The sequence below is a fragment of the Sebastes umbrosus genome, chromosome 1, assembly GCF_015220745.1.
Source record: "Sebastes umbrosus isolate fSebUmb1 chromosome 1, fSebUmb1.pri, whole genome shotgun sequence".
In the NCBI taxonomy this organism is placed as follows: Eukaryota; Metazoa; Chordata; class Actinopteri; order Perciformes; family Sebastidae; genus Sebastes; species Sebastes umbrosus.
Window position 1 is genome coordinate 26292158 of NC_051269.1, and position 19672 is coordinate 26311829.

Here is a 19672-nt window from a genome sequence, read left to right on the forward strand (position 1 = left end):
TAAGTTTCATTTGAACATTTTTATTGGAATTCTCACAATAATTAAACAAGAACTAAATTAACATGAGGAACAATATCTCACAATAAATAAGGATAGATCTTTTCATTTGTGGCTTTTAACATAAAACAATATGTAGGGGACGTGTGCACAAGCGTCTACAAAACAGAAATGCATTCATTGTTTGGGGTAATGCTGTTGTTCGCTTAGCTTGGTACATGTCTAAGCTGTCAGTTGGTACGGATTAGCATTACAGCGACCTTGTTTGACACCGATTCAGATTAACCATAGCAGCAGGATCTGCCAACATAGACATACATAAGGGTCAAGAACGAACATTTGTTTTGAGGCAGATAATAACACATTGTATGTTATAATTGCACTCTAACTTCAAAATAGAAAAAGCACTTTAGCTTAGTCAATAATACAGAACACTTTTTTGTTCTGATTGTCCATTATGGAGCTTCAAACACCATAAAGGCACTTGATACTGGGTGCACCACCTATCAGATGTGCAATACTGAGTGTGCTACTTACCAGTGCTGCATTAAACTCTATAGATAAATCTCTGATATATAACTAAATATACGTGTTTTAAAGACATGGTGCTATGCTCCTAACCTATAATATGTGGTGCTGTACACATGTCAGAGTCCGGAGAGGAGATCTGCTTTGAAAATCAAGTCGACATACAGCAGACAGAAAGAACAGAAGAGGACATGATTGTACTTCTGTCATTAACAATCCAAAGCAAACTGCATGTACAGGATATCAAAACTCTTCAAGCATTTTCCTATGAGCACATGATGGTAGAAAATAAACAGACTGTGCGTCCGGATATATAAAAACGACTCCTAGCCCTCATGATTCACATAAAGAATAAACATCGTAAAAAACAATAGTGGATTTGAACAAAAGGAGCCAAAGGGCTTTATCCATTCTCTACCATTTTCACTCATTCTGCAGTTTTGTCACAGCCACTCCTTAATGATTATAACCAACATCTGGTTCAAGTGTATGCAGCAATAATGTGGTCATCCATCACACCTCCGTATTGCTAGAGGTCTCTACGAAGCAGAGGCATTACAGCATTTTCAGCCCCGTGGAATGTACAGTAGGAAATGTCAGTCAACACTTTGGCTTCCCTCTGATCCAAATGGGTACAAATCCACTGATTTGAGAGATTACCGTTAATCTTCTCTGCTCAAATGTCCCGTTCTTTCCAATGGGAATAACACCAACCCCCCTCAGAGTGAATACAGTACCCTAATTAACCTTATAGTTATATATATATATGATGCATAGCTGAGGTCCCTTGTGTTGTCGGATGATTCATCAGTCCAACACCTCCTGGTGAGTGACTGTACAGAGTCTGTGCAGATTTCCTGAGAGTAGTACTGTTTGTGAGGTTCTCTTGGGACGTTGTTACCTCTGCATCACTCGCCAGATTTGCGCGGCATCCCGACTACTCTTCTCTTAGCCTGATAGAAATCTGTTGGGATGAAGAACAGGAAATTCAGCTCATGCAAATCCACATGAAATCACAAAGTCATTCACACTTGGGATATCTATAGGGCTGTCCCGAAAAACACTTTTTGGGGCTTCGAAGCTTCGGCGAGAAATATTCGAAGCAGCACAGTACGACGGCTGACATGGGCTTCTGTATGTCTCATCTTCCCGTTCAAGTGCTGCATTGTTGTGAAAGAAAGCCTGCATCAGGGTGCGGCCTCGCCCTGAAGGGGTTGATTTCCCAACAATGACCCGCTAGCTGCACATTATCCCGCCTACTACACGGCTACTTACTTAAGAGATCAATAATTTGACACAAAAACGGTCCGACATCAGAACTGTACGTATAGAAATGGTCTGCTATAAAGAAATAACAGACCGTAGGACGCCGGGATTGACCAGAATTGACCAATTGATTGATTAGAATCGAGTATTCAACAAAGCTGTGTAATAAACAGCAATATCCGCCTGAGAATAACCAATAATAATTAAGGTTGAATATAAATAATGAATAATGTTGTGGGATTATTCCTTATTTCACGAGGTATTTTAGGAATTATACATTCTTATATATATATATATATAAAAAAAAAACAAAAAAAAAACATTTGAATAGTGATTTGGAGGTCAAATACCATGGCAACGGTCGAAGCTTCGAAGCATTAGAGGTAGATATCTAAAAATGTACCTGTGATGTTTGTCTGTTTCCTCTTCAGCCCTGTGTTCTCTCTGCTCTCTGGTGTTTTCTCCAGGTCGAGTACACATCTCTGTGGCGAACACGGGATGTTCTCCTTCACACTCTGTATCAGCCCCACCCTTCCTCCTCCTCCTCCTCCTCCATCATTGGGCTCTGCCTCTGCCAACCTCTGACCTCCTGCATGTCCCAGACCAAGCAAACAGGACCTGTAGAGCAGCGGCATCTTGGTGTCTGGGACGCTTTCCCACTGGAAATCGCTGCTCTCCAGAGGCGTATCCGAGATGAAGTCGAAGCCCCATCGCTGGCAAGTGTCTTCCAGGTCTTTCTGCAGGGCAGCCTGGTACTCCACCTGCAGCTGCTCTCTGTCGACTGGGCCGAACAGGTTTCGTCTGGTTGGGCCGTTACCCTTGGCGCTCGGGCTTCGCTTGTGAGTGGCCATCCTTCTGCACTGCAGGAAACAGAGAAAACAGCACGGGTTAGTTGAAAAAGTTGCTGCTGGACATCACCAATTATCAGCTGAGACAGTGATGATGAGCTGCATCACTCTCTCTCTAACGTTTCTCTTCATTATCAATCAATATTGCCAATATGTAGGGCTGTGTATTGGCAAGAATCTGGCGATACGATACATATCATGATACAGGGGTTACAATTCGATATATTGCGATACTGTAAGCAAGACGATATGTCACGATAAAAATCGAATTTAAGGAAAACTGTCAAAGTATAAACAACTACATGCACTATATGCATAAAATCTGAGTAAAAAAACACATCATAGCACTACTCTGAGAGGACACATCTCTTTACAAATGAGTGCATCTTTGCATGTAAATTATTAAGTAAAAATAGATAATCTTTGAGAATCAATACAGTATCACAAAACATAATATCGCGATACTCAATATATTTAAGTTACCAATATGCCAAACTATTTATCCATTAATCAACTAATGGCTGCAACTCTAATTCACAAGACACATGATACAATTTTTCACAGTCAGAAGATGCATTGATTTCTCCCAAGTGAATAAAAAGCTTAATTTTGACACCAATCTAATTCTAAAATAAATCTAATCCATGCTAAAAATCCATCCTGAATTCAACAAAACATAAAACAAGTTATTTTTTTTAACTATCTCAGTTTTATAAGTATAAATCAGGCTTACCATTGCTGCTCTACTCCGTTAAAGTGTCCTCACTGTGAACTACAGAGCATCTCTGACTGGTGATACTGGGCAGCTCTTTATAGGAACTGAGTGACTCATTGAGCCCTCCTGAGTGAATCACTGGTACATGCCTGGACATAATCTCAGACAGACATGTAAAGACATATCCTCACTGCAGACCCATACAGTCACCACTAGGTGGCGGTATCAACAACTTCTACAGACAGTCAGCTGTCTACTGAACATATATAAATGTCAATAAGCAGTAATGAGGATCATAGAAGAGGTTAGATTAATGAATCTTGTCAGATCAGTGCTTTCCACATCTGTATTTACACAGCACTCATACAAACTACTCCAAGTCTAAGGGTTGAATGGTCACTTTCCTGGAAGAGCAACAGGAAGGAAGCAGCTGTGTCTCAGGAGAATAAGAAGTCATTACAGTGATCCGGGAAGGGCTGGACAGGATCCCCATTTCAGAGAACAATCAAGAGAAACCCGTCCCGGTCCACCCTAATTATCCAGATAAAGCTCTGTAGGGGAGGAGAGGTCATTGTAATTATAATGACATGGGAGACACTAATGAAGTTCACTGTCGCTGATTAAATAGATTATCTAAGAACAGAAACTGCCCTGGTTTTTATACGGACGATGGGTTGAGATGTATGAACCAGTATTTATACACAACCAGACACAATAACTCTAGTTTGACTTGGACTGACAGCTACTTTAAAGCCTATCTGAGATTTAAACAAAGCAGATATGTACCGCAAAATTCCAATGCCAAATTGTTTAATAAAATATATATATAAATGAGTAGAGGTCTGGTAGAACATTAGCTGTCATCTGACTTGTCTGCAGCCACACAGCACAGCAGTGCTGAGGTCATGTAATTATGGCTTTTTTCCAGGAACTTCAGTTCATTCAAGTTCAGTCTGCCACAATCTAAGAAACAAAACACTGAAATCTAAACCTAAAACTTCCAGATTAACCGAAACACACCTACATTTCCCAAAGACAGCTGTGGCATTGATTGAAATTAATATTTTTCACATTTTAGTAATTAGATGTAAAAATTTCACATGAGGGAAGCAAATGCATCTTTTATCTGTTCGTCATTATTTTGTGTCTTAACATGACACAGACAAACAGTAAATGGTAAATTAATATTATTCTTATGGGGTTGTTACTATTTATTACATGAATTAATAAACGTAAGAAGTCTAGTAGTCTCACAAAAGTTCAGTTAAAATGTTCAACTAAATGTTTTACAGTCAGGGTCAGAGTCACAGACATCACTATGATGATTGAAGAGTCTGGCAGCAGTTTACTATAGGGGCCTTCTGGGGCTCTAGTGGGACCTATTTGGTAAATACCAGGGCGGGTTAAGGCATAGGCTATATAGGCGGTCGCATAGGGAACCACCATAGGTCGCCCTCTAAAAAAAGAAAAAGAAAAATGCTGGTGGGTGCCCTTCCTCATTTTCTGCATTGAGGTAACAAATTAACTAATGAATAAATGAAGAAAGAAAGAACTACACTTTTCACCCCCTGTAACTCTCTGTCTCACACCAACAATATCAGGGACCAATTGTTTATTTATGTTATAACAGTCAACTGTCAAACCTGTTGCATCGCTATATAAACAAGCACTGAAAATAATGGATCAAAAACAAATTAAATGGCACCACTGTATAATTCTGAAAAAGTATAAGCTGCTCAGTTTTGATAGTTTTATCAAGTTTTCTTTTAACAAATTGACTTTTTTTTTAAATGTGTGAACAATCTTGCCCCAGCTGTAATTTGTCCATATGTCACTAAAATGAATACCAATAGAATAGCCACTAGGGGATCATCAATAGTAACTGCAGAGTGGCACAGAGCAGAACTACCTTCAGTCAGTCATCTGTTTCAGTAAGAGGAACACATTTCTGGAGTACGGAGGGGGCGTGGCGGAGTGACTCAAGAATGTGGCGGGAAAACTACATGTGGGTTGGAGGCTCACCGGCTCGAGCTGAGAGACCCGCCCAGTTTACTACACACAGTTTACTACACACTACTCCACGTGAGGCTGAGGCTAATGTCGGCCAGACAGACCATGAGTCAACCTGGGCTGTCACCTGGACCTCCCTCACCATACATACACACATATATATACTATATATACATATAGTATATATATATATATATATACTATGACAAGAAGCCTGTATGTGAGAGTTTTGGTCAAGTTTTAAGTGATAATGAAACACTGAACACCCTTTATGTAGATAAAAACCCATATAACTAACTTAAGGTCATATGAGTAGAGGAAGATATTAGTCATGCGAACATATAATTTGCAAAAAATATATACATATAATATAAAAATGGACAATATATGAACTATATATGTCATAAAAGTAGACTAGCTACATAATATATATCATGTAGCTAGTCTACTTTTATGACCATTATATGGATAATATATGTCCATATATTGTCCATTATATGTCCATTATATGTCCATATATGGACATAAAAGTAGACTATAGCTACATGATATAAACCTGTTTCTAGTGTTGTTTACAGCTAACAAACACAAACAATCACCTCAGGAAATGCTTAAAAACAACAAACAAACAAACAAACAAAGCATTAGTTCAGTCATTTCACTTACATGATCAGTCGACTGCAGTCCAGTCCAGATAAAATCCGTTAGTATTTCAGACTTGAATGAATGAATGAATGAATGAATGAATGAATGAATGAATGAATGAATGAATGAATGAATGAATGAATGAATGAATGAATGAATGAATGAATGAAGCTGGCTGAATGAAGTCTGTTTATCTGTTTAGCTCAACAATTGAAGCTAGCAGTTAGCAGTACCGTTATCCTCCTCCTTGGTAACTTCTCTCAGTATTCTCACAGACTCTCTGGCCTCGGGCTAAACCTTTATGATCTCCGGTGGACCGGAGACCCTCCTCTCTCCTCCCGTTACTGGGGCGGTGCTCTGCCGGCACACCCACACGTGGGATTTATCCGGTAAAACACATGAAAACACGCGAGAGTTTGTGTCTGGAGTCTGCTCAGGACGAGACGACCCATCACCACGGCAACACGGCAACACGTCACGAGCGCCTCTCTCTGCCCCCCAGTGCGCATGTGCAGAGTTGACCGTGCAGTATCCCGGATGTATCTGTTTTTTTTTTTCCTTCTTTAATTAGAAAGTTCAATAAAGTAGTTACATTAACATATTCATAAAAAAATCAGCAAATATATTTCACAGTATAAAAATAATAAAAAAAAATATATTTATTTTACAACAAATAAAATGTAAGGAAAAAAAAAATGTTTAAAAAGAAAAAAAGAAAAGAAATCAGGGTTTGTTAAACAATTGGAATAAATTTTAAATGTCTAAATAATCTAATAGTTTTTGCCAATTTAGAATTTTTGAGTTTTAAGTTTTCAATTGTAGTTAAATATGTTTTAAAATCAGTATCTTTAGGAGGGTCTTCTTTTAAGCCATATCATTTTATGGATATAATATTTTGCTAAGATATTAATCAAATTAATTATGTAAATGTCATCTACAGAAAAACTGGCTTCAATACAGTAGTTACATAAACATGTTCGGTAAATATATTTCACAGTATAAAAATAAATAAAAATAAAATAAAATAAATAAGTACAATATTACTCAAAATTGTACATGTCCAGGCAGCTAAAAACAAACACCCCTCTACTCTTTTATGGACATTTTAATGATTTTTCACAACAAACATTTAACAAAGTTTTAAAACAATTTAGAATTTTGTGGTAAAAAGATAAATAATAAAGTCTTACAAGGAGTGATGACAGTACGTCAGTTCCGGGCCTTTTGGTTTAAACATTTATGAGCAATTTAACCTGCAGTTTTCTAAGTTACCTCCTATTGAGGTCAAAGTAACCGAACTCTCTGGGCTCTTAACATGCCTGCTACGAGTCTATATAACCTCCACATTTATTACATACTGTACTCAAAAGTCTGTTTGACCCAGACCTCCTGTCGGTGAAGCCAGGCTTGTTTATCTTGGCAACAGGTCAGCCAAGAGACGCCTCACGCTTCCCATCAGCCTAGTTCCCAGCACCTCAACAACAAGAGCTCTAACTGTAGGATTCATAAAGGCCCATCTGATCTGACACCACAGTGAGTCCTTTGTTGACGGGACACGAGAAAAACACACTACACATCTACAGTACAGTTATATTCAGTGGTGGTATGTAGTGAAGTTTAAACTAAGATACAATGAGCGCATACTGTTTGTTGCTGAGCAGCAGCTGTGTGACTCTACATTTGTACAGCTGAGTGGACACTTTATTATCTCTTAGCTCACAGGCAGCTGCACGGTGCAGAAGGTCTGCAAGCCCCATCAAATTATCTTTATTCATTATGTGCTTCATCTTATTCAGGCCTTTGTTCTGCACTGTGAAACGATTGATGAGATAAATGGCACCAAATGAAGCACATAGAGCCTATACTGTATATGCATGGCCAATGACCACTTAGTTTACTATTTATTGAGGTCGTCAAGGGACTTCTGCTCTTTGCAACTTAATTACCTGCCACTTTGACGTAACCTTAAATACTTGACTCAAACTACCTGATGCTTTTGCGAGCAAAATCATTACAAAAAAATGTATTTCATTTTAAATGATCCCAGAGGCTGGACTATTCTCATGTACTTTAATAAGAATTGATTCAACCTATTTGTTTTACATAAATAAAGTGTATTGATTTTCATTCATACAACCAATCAGTGTTGAATTTTGATCATGTGCAAAATCAAGCATAAACAGGACGTGTAAAAACACAGAACTATCGTTATTCCACAATACAGCAGCGCCTCATTTTAAGACAATAAGTAGAGCGTTACTACATTCATATGACGTGCAAATAAGAGCTGATATTACAGCACTTTAACACCAGCTTTCAGAAATGACTTGAGCCTTGCGTGAAAAAACGCAGGTCATCCAGCAAAAAAGTTTAAAGGAACAGTGTGAAACATTTCAGAGTATCTATTTTCCGATCCAATAGAAGAGCTACTGTAGCTCAAATGGCTGAAAAAGTTAATGCTGGTTCTGATAGAAAGGTGTCAGAACACACAGTGCATCGCAGTTTGTTGCGTATGGGAGTGCGTAGCCGCAGACCGGTCAGGGTGCCCATGCTGTCCTAATGTTATGGCTGATCAGTGTATACATTAGTAAAGTGTGCAAGTTACAGTGTTGTGTTCTTCAATAAAAGAATTGAGGTAGTAAATAACTATGTGCAAGATTACTACAGGACTAAAACAGGATGGAGTGTGGTTGTTACAGAAACTATATAGCTGAGAGTCCTCTGTTAGACAGAGGTGAGGTGTTGCAGAGTGTTACTGCTTTTCCTGTCTTGGTTAGATTGGATAGATCAAATTAACTCTTAGTGTGACCAAATCTAAATTTAGCCCCAACAAGCTGCACCTTTATGTCTCTCAGACCAGCCATTACTCATGTTACAGTGCTCCGTGGGCGACACATCTATAGGCAGCCTGTTACAAAACAGTGGGTGGGAACAAATACCACAGACATTCTGAGTGGATTCCCGGGAGCTCCTTCAATGTGGAGACCCGTCTCCTTGGATACCATGAGTCATTGCTTATGTGACCTCATCAGGGCTCCAGGAACACGTGGGAAAAAGCGCGTAGATTTAAGAAACTTGTCTGTGTGTTGTGTCCTTATGTGGATTGTATGCGTTACCAGGGAGCCGTGGGCTTGTAAGGGGTGTGACCAAGAAACAATACTGGGCAGTGGGAGAGGAACTGGTGAGACAACATGTCTGTGGGAACCAGAAAAGACCCCACAGCTGTAAATGTAGATATAGCAACTGTTCTGTTCATAATGAACAATAAAAACATTATTAAGTCTCACCAGACAGTCAAAAATATGAACTCTCTTTATGGAATATGAGGTGAATAATGTCTCATTCTCACTACTGGAAATAGTTGAGTATTTATCACTTAATCGGCTCCTCCACACACACTCTCCAGTGGCTTCAGATACACAATACACCATGGTAATTTACAGTACAATTTGATAAAAATACACACAGCTGTGGTTTGCTTTTAGACAGCACTTAACCTTTGTTGTAAAGGACTTTATATCTGGAATTAATTTGATTTCAGTTGGTAATGTGTCCCAGAGTTGACCGTCCTTTATGGAGAAAGCTGATTGTCCAAACTTAGTTTTACAAAGTGGTGTTTTACAGTTACTATTCACCATGCTCCTAGTTACTCTATTACTGTCTTGTCTTTGGATATATCTGGAACAGGGCTCTCCAATATATCTAAAATATTTTGTATATCTATACCTAAGATACTACAGTAGTACAAATACATATGAGAGAAAATGCAAATACAGATATTGAGATTTGGAACTGACTGAGTGAAAATTCCCTCATCTACCATTTCATTTGTTTAGTGAATTATTACAATCACCTTATAAATGGATTATATCAAATGTTAAAATAGATTATAATTAAGCCAATATACAAGCACCATCATGTAATGTTGACATGGATCACCTACAAGGAAAAAAAGAACTGCAAAACATCAATAGAAACTGGTGTATAAAAAGAAAAGCAGTGCAGCTCAAACCAAACAAATTGCAGTCTACACCAATAGGCTTCAGAGGCTTCAACTAACACCACTTTTACTTTACCAATGTCACCTATAAGTGACTGACGTGCACCATGGTTCCTGTAGGAGTGCCCTCTTGTGGAAAAGAATAATACAGTATCTTGGCAAAAAAAAGGCAAGAGAGGAAAAAAATACATACAAACAACGGAGATCTTTTGTAATCAACCGGTATCTTTAATTGAGAGACCATTTCACATTGTATCAAACAAAAGAAAAATAATGGAAAATTTCGTAGACAAAAATCAGTCTTGTGTTCATCACACCTTTTTTTTCCGTAACTATGCCATAGTTTTGAAGCTTGAATGTGGGAGTGCGTTTATTACAAACAACCAACCATTAACAGGTGGAAACCTTCAGTGTGAAGTAAGAAAGTTGAAAATAGGTTGGCTTTACAGACAATCAAAAGGAGGGACTCTCTTAGAAATCTTCCCAATCCTTACTTAAAAAAAAAGAAATGCTTGCGTTGAAAAAGAGGAAAACTACTCACACTATGTCAAACTACACAGTACATTCATTGACAAAAAACAAAACGCCTCAGAGACTAATGGGTGAACTGGAATGCTGGGTGGCACGATTGTTTCAGGACCCATAGGATGAACTTAGGTGAGGCAACACACCTGTACACACCCACTCAATGTCTGTGAAAATTACCATAACAAGTAAAGGGGAGGGACACTAAAACGCTTGATTGTTTAAAAAACTCAACACAAAAATGGCCACACGGCCATGTTGAATTCCATCATCTGAAACGGTCAAGCCTGTACAACCGCTCATCTTCCGCTCCCTGACAGACGCCTGACAGACGTTCCACTACTTTCTGTCGTTCGACCTGGAGCGGCTGTGGAGAAGGAAATAAACAAACTGTTAGAGCTAGAATGAATTACTAACCAAACTGTAACTCTCACAGTGTTCATTTTGGCAGCTATTTTATATTTTGTTTTAGTCTCAAAGGGACTGTTTGTAAGAACAAGAAACTGCTTGTTAACAGCGACACATGTGGCCGTTAAGTCAACGAAAGTCAGCGTCCTGTTGCTCGTGCTCGCTCTACATAGACATGAACGAGCATCTGTCAAAACAGTGAGGCGACACACGTCAGCTAAAAGCACAGTATCACTCTATATTTCACCTGCTTGGTAGTAATGTTAGCTGACCAGACGAAGGTCTCTCCATGAATCAATGCTGATACTGTGTTGTCCTGCTTCAGACTCCAGTATTCTGACGTGTGTAGTGTGCGCGTATGCACGTGAGAGGTGGAACGAGTGAGAACGAGCCAGGTGTGTGAGTAAAGGCAAGAAGGCAGGCAGAGGAGCAGAGGATCAGAGGAGCAGAGCAACATCGACTTCGACCCTGGAGACCAATGCTACGGTCTCCCCTGTGTCTTCTGGCCGTGGTCGGGGGGTTGGAGCAGGAAGAGTTGACACTGTTTGCAAGACGGGCTTCCCTAGATATAACTTTGCAGTTTTGGTGCTTCCATGTAGTTTGCGTTGGAACAGCATAGCCAATTTATACCCTATTTATACGTGTAAGAAGTTACAAACAGTACCTTTAAGATGAAAACGCTTATTAGTTTTAGTCACATTTTTGTCACTTGTCCTTCAAAGTTTTAGTCGACGACAACTCAAAATGTTTTCGTCTACTTTAAGTCGCCGAAAAATCATTCATTTGTAGTCAAATTGTTTTCTCTGTTAATTGATTATAATGAACATATCAGTCAATCTATTCTAGCCAAAACCAATAATTTTGTAATTTTAGCAAAAGTTATTTCACATGATTTTATCTTATAATTATCTGATGAACAACACAGGTTGAATGACTAAGATTGCAGCTTTACTACAAGAGAGGGGATGAGATGGTGGAAGGTGCCGAAAAACAGAGATTTTGGTTTGTATTTTTTAAACTACATTTTAGTCTTGTGTTTTTTCATCAACGATATTGCACGTTTGATATCGTCACCGTTAGTGTTTAATGCCGGTGGTGCTGTCTCGTCATCATCTCGTCTTAGTCATGGAAATAAGGGTCGTTGACGAGCTTATTTTGTTATAGTTTTAGTTAACAAAATTAACACTGCACTCTCAGCAGAACCACACTCAAAAAAAAACAAACACATTACCAAAAGACACCTTGGTTTGTATGCTGCTTAGCCATATATGAGTGTTATTCTCAGTGGTGCGGTGTCCTCTAGAGAAAACCCAAAGAGATCTACAGTAATTTCAATAGCTGAGTCACACTTTTACGCTTCACATTAAGGACACAAGACAGAAATTATCTTCAGATAGCTCAAAAGATATCAGTACCTTCTTGATCGCGAGAACGACCTTGAAGGTTTATGGTTCCTGTCCCGGGAGAGGGACCTCTCCCTCCTCCTGTCTCTGGAGAAAGACCTGCAAAAGCCAAACCATCCCATTAAGTAAACAGTCAGCACGTTTTCTACATATCAATCATACTTGCCTGTCATGTTAAGTGCATGACGATTAGGGTTGGGTTGCATTTTGGATTTGGTTTCCAGTTGGCAAAATGCCCGGATGCACATCAAATCAATACTTTGAGCTCATCAACTTTATGAATCAGGAACCCTCACAAACCCCATTAGGTTCACTTCATTGCATTCTATAAAATGACTACAGTAAATTTCATGAAGAAATGAAATATCTATTCTTTAGATACGTTGAAAGAAAATATATCTTGAGAATATAGAAAAATAGTCTACATATAGGGAAATATAATTATGAAAATTCATATAAGATTCAAGCTTTTGTTTAACTCGGTGGGAATACATGACATCCTGAAAGCGGACATACCTGCTTCGACTGCGGCTGAAGCTCCTCCTGCGTGGGGATCTGCACAGGGAAAATAAAATGGTGTTAAGAACAAACACAGATGCATCGATCCCCCGTAGAGCTCCACACTATTTCAATCATTTGTTTCTTACATGGGCCTCCTTCAACACAGCCCTTTGTCTATCTCAGTAACTCAAAATGGAAATAAAAGACTTGTTTCCAGGAACACAATTATCTAAATCAGAAAATATAACTCACTGACAATGGACTTAGTGCATAAAGATGGCAGGGGCTTACAAATGATCTGTCACCTATCCCACAGTGCGTTGTGCATCTTTTAAATCAACAATGTGAATTATATACCAGTTTGTAACTTGAAGTGGTAGAGTAGGAAATGTCCTACGATTAATATATATTTTTTCATGTCGTCTGAGCCTCAAAGCTTATTACAAAATCAAAGTGAGCTATATAGCAACATTTGCTCTATCAGAAGATTTAACGCTGCACTGTGGACTGGCCATGGTGTGGAGATAAAACGACACACACAGAGGCCACCATCTATATGAAACTGGTCCACTGCACCTCAAGGGAGAATATTAGGAATTAGAAGCTAGTAACAAAAACAATATACTGGTCACTGGGAATAAGCCATGAGAAGCAACCAGGCTAAGATCTGCTAAAACCCAACCATACAGCACAAACAAAACCTCTTTATATTCATTGGGGGGTTGAGGAGAGTTTTGATTCGTGTGACTTCATAATTCTGCTCAGAGCCCCAAGACATACCAGATGTTTGTCTATAATCTCTGGAAATGTGAAGCTCCAGACTTATGATTCAAATCATTAAAAAAAAGTACAACCTTTTCAAACCAGCTGTCTCTTCACTTTCAAAACTGTAATCAGCAGTGTACTGAATGAAGCAGGAAAACTTACTAGTATTTTTGGTTTTCAACAAGCTAGATATGACGAAAGGGAGGCAGACTGCCGGCCGGGTAGGTAGGTAGATTTGGCTGATTAGGACTGGCCAGATGCTGCAAGGTGATTAGGTGGCAGGCAGATGGGGGCTGGCTGTGGCTTTTTTCCTGCTTTAATTGGTTAGCCGAAGGCTGCTGTTGGTAGGTTGTAGACATTTGGGAACGTAATACGCTGATTGGTCGGGAATGTGAGGTGGGCTGCTGCCGTTTGGATTAAGGTTGAAGGAGGAGGAGGTTGAGAACGGCATGCTGAGGAACCAATGGGTTGGTGCAACTTGACGACTGGCCATGCCTGGGTCATGTGACAGCACCAGCCAAGCTGATTGGTGCACGATGGTCAGCAGTCACATGATGCTGAAAGAGGACTAGTTGATTGACTCAGAGGATGGTGAGAGGAGGCATGGTGAAGGCTCTGCAACGGGTTTCATTCTTATTAATATAGATGAAAAATAAAAAGCATCCTCAAACAAAAGGAAAAAATGCATCACATTTGGCACTTTTATCCCCCCAAAATTTTAAACAGATTATACTTTTTCTAACATAGGAATGATCTGAACCTATTTTGCCATTTTAAAGTAGTTAATAGACTTTCTACAGCTAACTTTTTGAGAGTGCACAAAAGTATGTACACTTCAAAAGAAACATTAGTACCTAAAGCAGAAGTAAAGTTTTGTAGGCCAGATTTTAAGATGCATTTTGCAATAGAAAGACTTTACTACATGACCTAGTATAATGTCCTATTCCCATGTCATACTTCATTATTTAGTTATGAATTGCTATCTGTTCAGCTCCCTACATAAAATGACCAATAATATCAATGAAGATGAAACTATCACAAATGTATAATCAGCAGAAAAGATTACAAACACTAGTAATGCCCAGACTGGAAAAACATAAGCAATTACCAGGAAATATACTGTGGGTAAGAGAGTGGAATCAAAGCAGGATTTAAGTACAAAATAGACCATATACTGTCTCTGCTTGCCACTGTCAAATAACAACATGGGTCACCTTCGCCTGGGTGGTGGGCTACGACGCCCCCTGTAGTCGTCTCGGTCTCGAGGACGCCTGCTCCATGGTGGGGGAGCACCACGGGTGCGACTGCGCTTCTCCCCATTGGACAGCTCTACTCGCACCCGGCAACCACACAACGTCCTGCAAAACAACCAGTCATCGTTAACCACCGTAGCTGCCAGATCCGATCCAATATCGGTACATCCCTACCCAAAATGAGTTTAGGTCGCTGCCTACCTTCCGTCAAGCTCACGCACTGCATCAGTAGCATCTCTGGGATCTTCAAATTCTACAAAGGCGAAGCCTGGAGGGTTCCTGGCCACCCAAACGCTGCGGAGAGGACCATAGTAGCCAAATGACCTCTCCAACTCTGTCTTGTTTCCATTGTTGCCTAAATTTCCAACATAGACCTTGCAGTCTAGAGGGCAGTCACGATGCATGACTGGATCTGAAAAATAAATCAACAAAGACAAGGAATTAGTTATTTGCTTCTCCTTTAAAACAGAACCATACTCAAAGTACTGGCTCTTTACATCTTTATATAACACAAGACAAGATAAGATATTCCTTTATCAGTCCTGCAGTGGGGAAATTTGCAGTGAACAGCCGCAAAGGGGATAGTGCAAAAAAACAAGCTGCATCAGCTAACACAGTAAAAAAGAGCTAAACAAAGTGTAACAAAATATGAACCATTTAAATAGAAGGAAGTATAAAAATAGGAGCAGTATATACAGTATCGACAATAAACAGGCTATTAACAAAATTGCACAAGTGAAAAATGATATTGCACAGTGAGAATGAATGAAACTCCACCTGAAATATCGGGTTATTGTCAGTTTTCACAACCTGATGAGACAAAGACAGAGCTACCTCCCTGCATCATACAGGACCCATAACAAGGCTCCTGGTGTTGCTGCAGCAGATACAGCTGTTATACTATGAGAAAGGCTCAAACTAGTAGATAAATCCGAGCTAAACGAGCGTGTGATGTGAAAAATAAACGTTAATGCCCCACAGATATATCTATGTATACCTCCATCCCCTTAATGTTAACATGCTCTTTGCTTTCTCCAGTAAGTCTTCCAGAATAACGTCCACTAATGTAACCTTATGTGGTGTAATGTCTATAACTATTTACTGACTTAACGTGACATGAACAACACACTGCATTTATCCAATAAGACATCATTTAACATGTTTAGAAACTGAGTCCACCGTTATGCTAACATTAGCTTAAGACACTCTTCATGGCAGTTCAGCTGAAACTGACCTCTAAATATGATAAAGTAACTTTCTCTTTAGCTCAACTGAACGGCGAACCTTACACTGTTATATGCGGTACACCTTTAAAATACGTTATTTGACATTAGATGATGTTTGGACGCTTTGAAGCTCAAGCTAGCTAACGGCTACTTAGCTTAGCTTAGCTAAGATGTCTGTCGCCTGTCTGAGAGGCCTGGTGCTAACTGTTAGCATCATGCTAACAGTTAGCATAATGCTAACAGTTAGCATCATGCTAACAGTTAGCATCATGCTAACAGTTAGCATAATGCTAACAGTTAGCATAATGCTAACAGTTAGCATAATGCTAACAATCACAGAGCTCAGACAACAACATTAGATGACATGTATACAGCGATAAGATTAACCAAACAAAACCGTGGCATTTTTTAAGGTTTTAGCGCAACACACAACCAATGATTTAGTTTATATTCTACCTTTTATCGTCGCAATTCTCAGTCCGGTGATCAGCGCTGCTCCGGCAGGTTTGTTCCTTTCGGTCGATGATGGAAAATGGAGTAACGGAACATCCGTCCTCCAGTCAGGACGGTGGGATTACTACCTTCTCACTACACGAATTAAAATAAACTATCTCTTAATGCATGATTATTGATATTGCAAAGAAGTTTTATTATTTGATTCGGTCATTTTTTTTTTTTATATATATATATATATATATATATATATATATATATTTAGGCATTTTAGTCACGAAAGTACATTTTAAAGCTGCAATACCATTTTTGACCACTGCGTGGGAGTCTATTTGGTTGTGGCGCTGTTCTCACATTTTCTTCTTCTCATGGCAAACCATTTTAGAGGTGGATTACAGCCACCATCTGGACTGGAGTGTGGAACAGGAGATTGTGCAGAAACAAAATAAAAAAAATAAAAAAAATAAAATAATAATAAAAAAATAAAATAAAATAATAATGAAAAAATAAATAAATAAAAATAATAATAATAATAAAAAAAATAATAATAATGAGGAAAACTCTAGATTCGTTTAACTAAATCAGTGTCTCTTAAAAACTGAATAATTTCACAGTATATATGTTATCTGCTGTATTCCCCAATAGACCTGACAATGAAAAGTCCTGATGTTTTGCATTCCTTAGTGACTGTAAAAGGTGATACTGTAATTCCTGCAATGTATCAGTACATGTTCAACAGTTTCTGGTTGATTACAATATGTGCATTTCCCAGTTGGGTGCTTGCCTATTCTATATAATGTGTTGTTAAGACCTCTATGTACGATTCTCAGTCGAGTGTTTTCCCATTTTTGGCTAGCGATCCACAGTAGTTATGTTTTTTCCCCCATAAAAACTTTATTTAAAAAAATAAAGTACAATGTACAGAGTATAAAGAAACAGTAACAAATAAATAACATATGTCCTGAGTTCATCCATCTCCCCGATCCTCAGAAAATACCATACTTATGTGGGGAGAAAAATCAGTGTGCAACATTAGCTGCAAAATATGTTGACTGTTGCCATACAATAAGAGGTACTACAAGCTCCCAACATGTTTCTGATTAACTACATCTGTAAAAGATTGTATATTTAAGATGTATTTGGTATTTTGTGACTGTGATTATTTTGTGATTATTTCTTGTGATTGTGATTATTTCTTGTGAAATGTATATTCATTAATATGTAATTTCGCTTTGGCAATAATGTAACCTGAACATTCATGCCAATAAAGCTTATTTGAATTTGAAACAGTAAGAACGTTCAAATATATCAATAAGCACAATGAATAAATGATAAAATAACACAAATTAAAAGAAACGTAAACTAAACTGTACAAGAAATATGGTCTTTTACAATCCTTACAGTTTTCACATTAAAGGTCCCATATTATAAAAAAGTGAGATTTTCATGTTTTCTTTTTATTATAAAGCAGGCTTAAGTCTTATATAAATACTGTGAAAAGTTGCACCCAGCTCAGTCTCATGAAAGCCTTATACCACCAACCATTACCAAGCTTCTATCTAAACTGAACCAACTCAAGGTTACAGTATTATTATTATATTATTATATTATTTATTTAAACCCAATTGTCTGGTTTTGGACCAGCAGCAGTTCTGCTCATAGTCGGTTCCATAATGTTGCACAAGAGAGAAATTAGAGGCTGAATTTGTGGAAATGATGCAACATGCCATATACGTATTATTACTCAACTTTATTTTGACATTCAACTTTATTATGCCATTTCCTGAATCTGAATTTGAATCTGTTCGCTGGTCCTTTGCTCTTCCTGTATTCCGGAAATCTGACTATGCAGGTATGGAAAATAAAGTTATGTAATGTAGCATCTAAATCCTGTCTTTGCACACCTCCTCTGTATTGCCCAGGATGTGAAATGCATCAAAGAGCACCAATACAGGCACACCATACAGTGTTGTTAATGCAAATTTACCTCTTTATGTCCTCACCTCATTTTGCAACTTGTATTGTGCAAGGTTGAGTGCATCACAGAGTTGAGTGGTTGCCAGTTAAGCAGGATGAAGGACCATCGTTGTGACTTCTCATCCTATCACAGCCTGAATTTCACTTGCCGGCTATCTTGGTCAGTCAAACTCTTTTTCACTTTTGGGTTCTTGAGTTTTAGGTTTTCTTTTGTCAGGTTTCTGCACCATGCAACAATCTTACAGCACATTTTACACATGCACCTCATACATAACTGAAGTTGCTCACTAAACAGACATACCTGCTTTGTTTTCATCTTGTTTTCAGGTAGTTTAGATCAGTTCATCCATTTTCTATACCTGCTCATCCTGCTCATGGGGGTCTTGAGCCTTTCCCAACATGCATTACGCTCTTTTCAGTCAGGTTTTATACCATACAGATGGTGGCACACCATGATCTTTGTTCCTTCTAAGGTCTGCAGAGATGTTTTGGAGGCTCAGTGAGGATGAGTGGAGATTGTAATCTCACTGGACGGAAACCATGTGTGAATGTCACTGAAATAAGGTTATTCATGCAGGAATAAAACATTGTAATATTGTATAATGTAACTAACTGATAGGATGTCAGGATTCTGAATATGCTGATATGAGGTAGAACATGGACTGTACGCCTATATTAAAATGTGTAGGCTACTGTATATATGTATATGTATATACTGTATATGCAGTCTATGGGGTAGACTGGCACAGAGCAAATATAGTGAGAACAAGCAGTTTCAGACGGTTATTATTTGAATACACGTGCAAATGCTACTTCCACTGCCACACCGTGTCGTGACTTATATTGTGATAGTAGTTTATGTTGTGCAATCTCAGGGAGCATGCGTAGTGATCGAGGATTCTTATGAGCTTAATGCAGCATTTACAGTAACTGGGAATTAGCTGCTTCTACTCAGTGCCAGTGTTACTCCTAACAGTTTATGAGCATTACACTCAAAAAGTTGTGAGTTTGCAAAATAGATATCGATAGATTCGCGAGTGACCTGTTAATGGACGAATTAGGATGTAAATAAAGTCAAATAATTCAAAATAAAATGGTGTCTTTGGAAAATATATTTTGCTTTCTCTTTATGATCTCAAATTTTAAACTTGT

The 19672-nt window shown here is 38.5% G+C and overlaps 2 protein-coding genes across 4 annotated transcripts; both read right to left on the minus strand.

Annotated features, from left to right (window-relative positions):
- cdkn1a (cyclin-dependent kinase inhibitor 1A) lies at window positions 1–6441 on the minus strand. Of its 3 annotated transcripts, XM_037784653.1 has the most exons (4): window positions 6144–6441; window positions 6031–6084; window positions 2195–2651; window positions 1–1489 (listed from the first exon to the last, which is right to left on the minus strand). In XM_037784653.1, exons 3-4 carry the CDS (start codon window positions 2640–2642, stop codon window positions 1434–1436), a joined length of 504 nt encoding a protein of 167 aa, XP_037640581.1. In that variant the 5' UTR covers window positions 2643–2651; window positions 6031–6084; window positions 6144–6441; the 3' UTR covers window positions 1–1433. The 3 variants fall into 3 exon arrangements, with proteins under 3 accessions (XP_037640581.1, XP_037640591.1, XP_037640573.1); XM_037784663.1 differs by lacking the exon at window positions 6144–6441 and having other exon boundaries at window positions 6031–6137; XM_037784645.1 differs by lacking the exons at window positions 6031–6084; window positions 6144–6441 and adding an exon at window positions 3373–3889.
- A 3773-nt stretch (window positions 6442–10214) lies between these two features.
- srsf3b (serine and arginine rich splicing factor 3b) lies at window positions 10215–16696 on the minus strand. Its single transcript, XM_037778588.1, has 6 exons — window positions 16547–16696; window positions 15066–15276; window positions 14826–14969; window positions 12862–12900; window positions 12358–12444; window positions 10215–10901 (listed from the first exon to the last, which is right to left on the minus strand). Exons 2-6 carry the CDS (start codon window positions 15266–15268, stop codon window positions 10874–10876), a joined length of 501 nt encoding a protein of 166 aa, XP_037634516.1. The 5' UTR covers window positions 15269–15276; window positions 16547–16696; the 3' UTR covers window positions 10215–10873.
- Between the last annotated feature and the right edge of the window lie 2976 nt (window positions 16697–19672).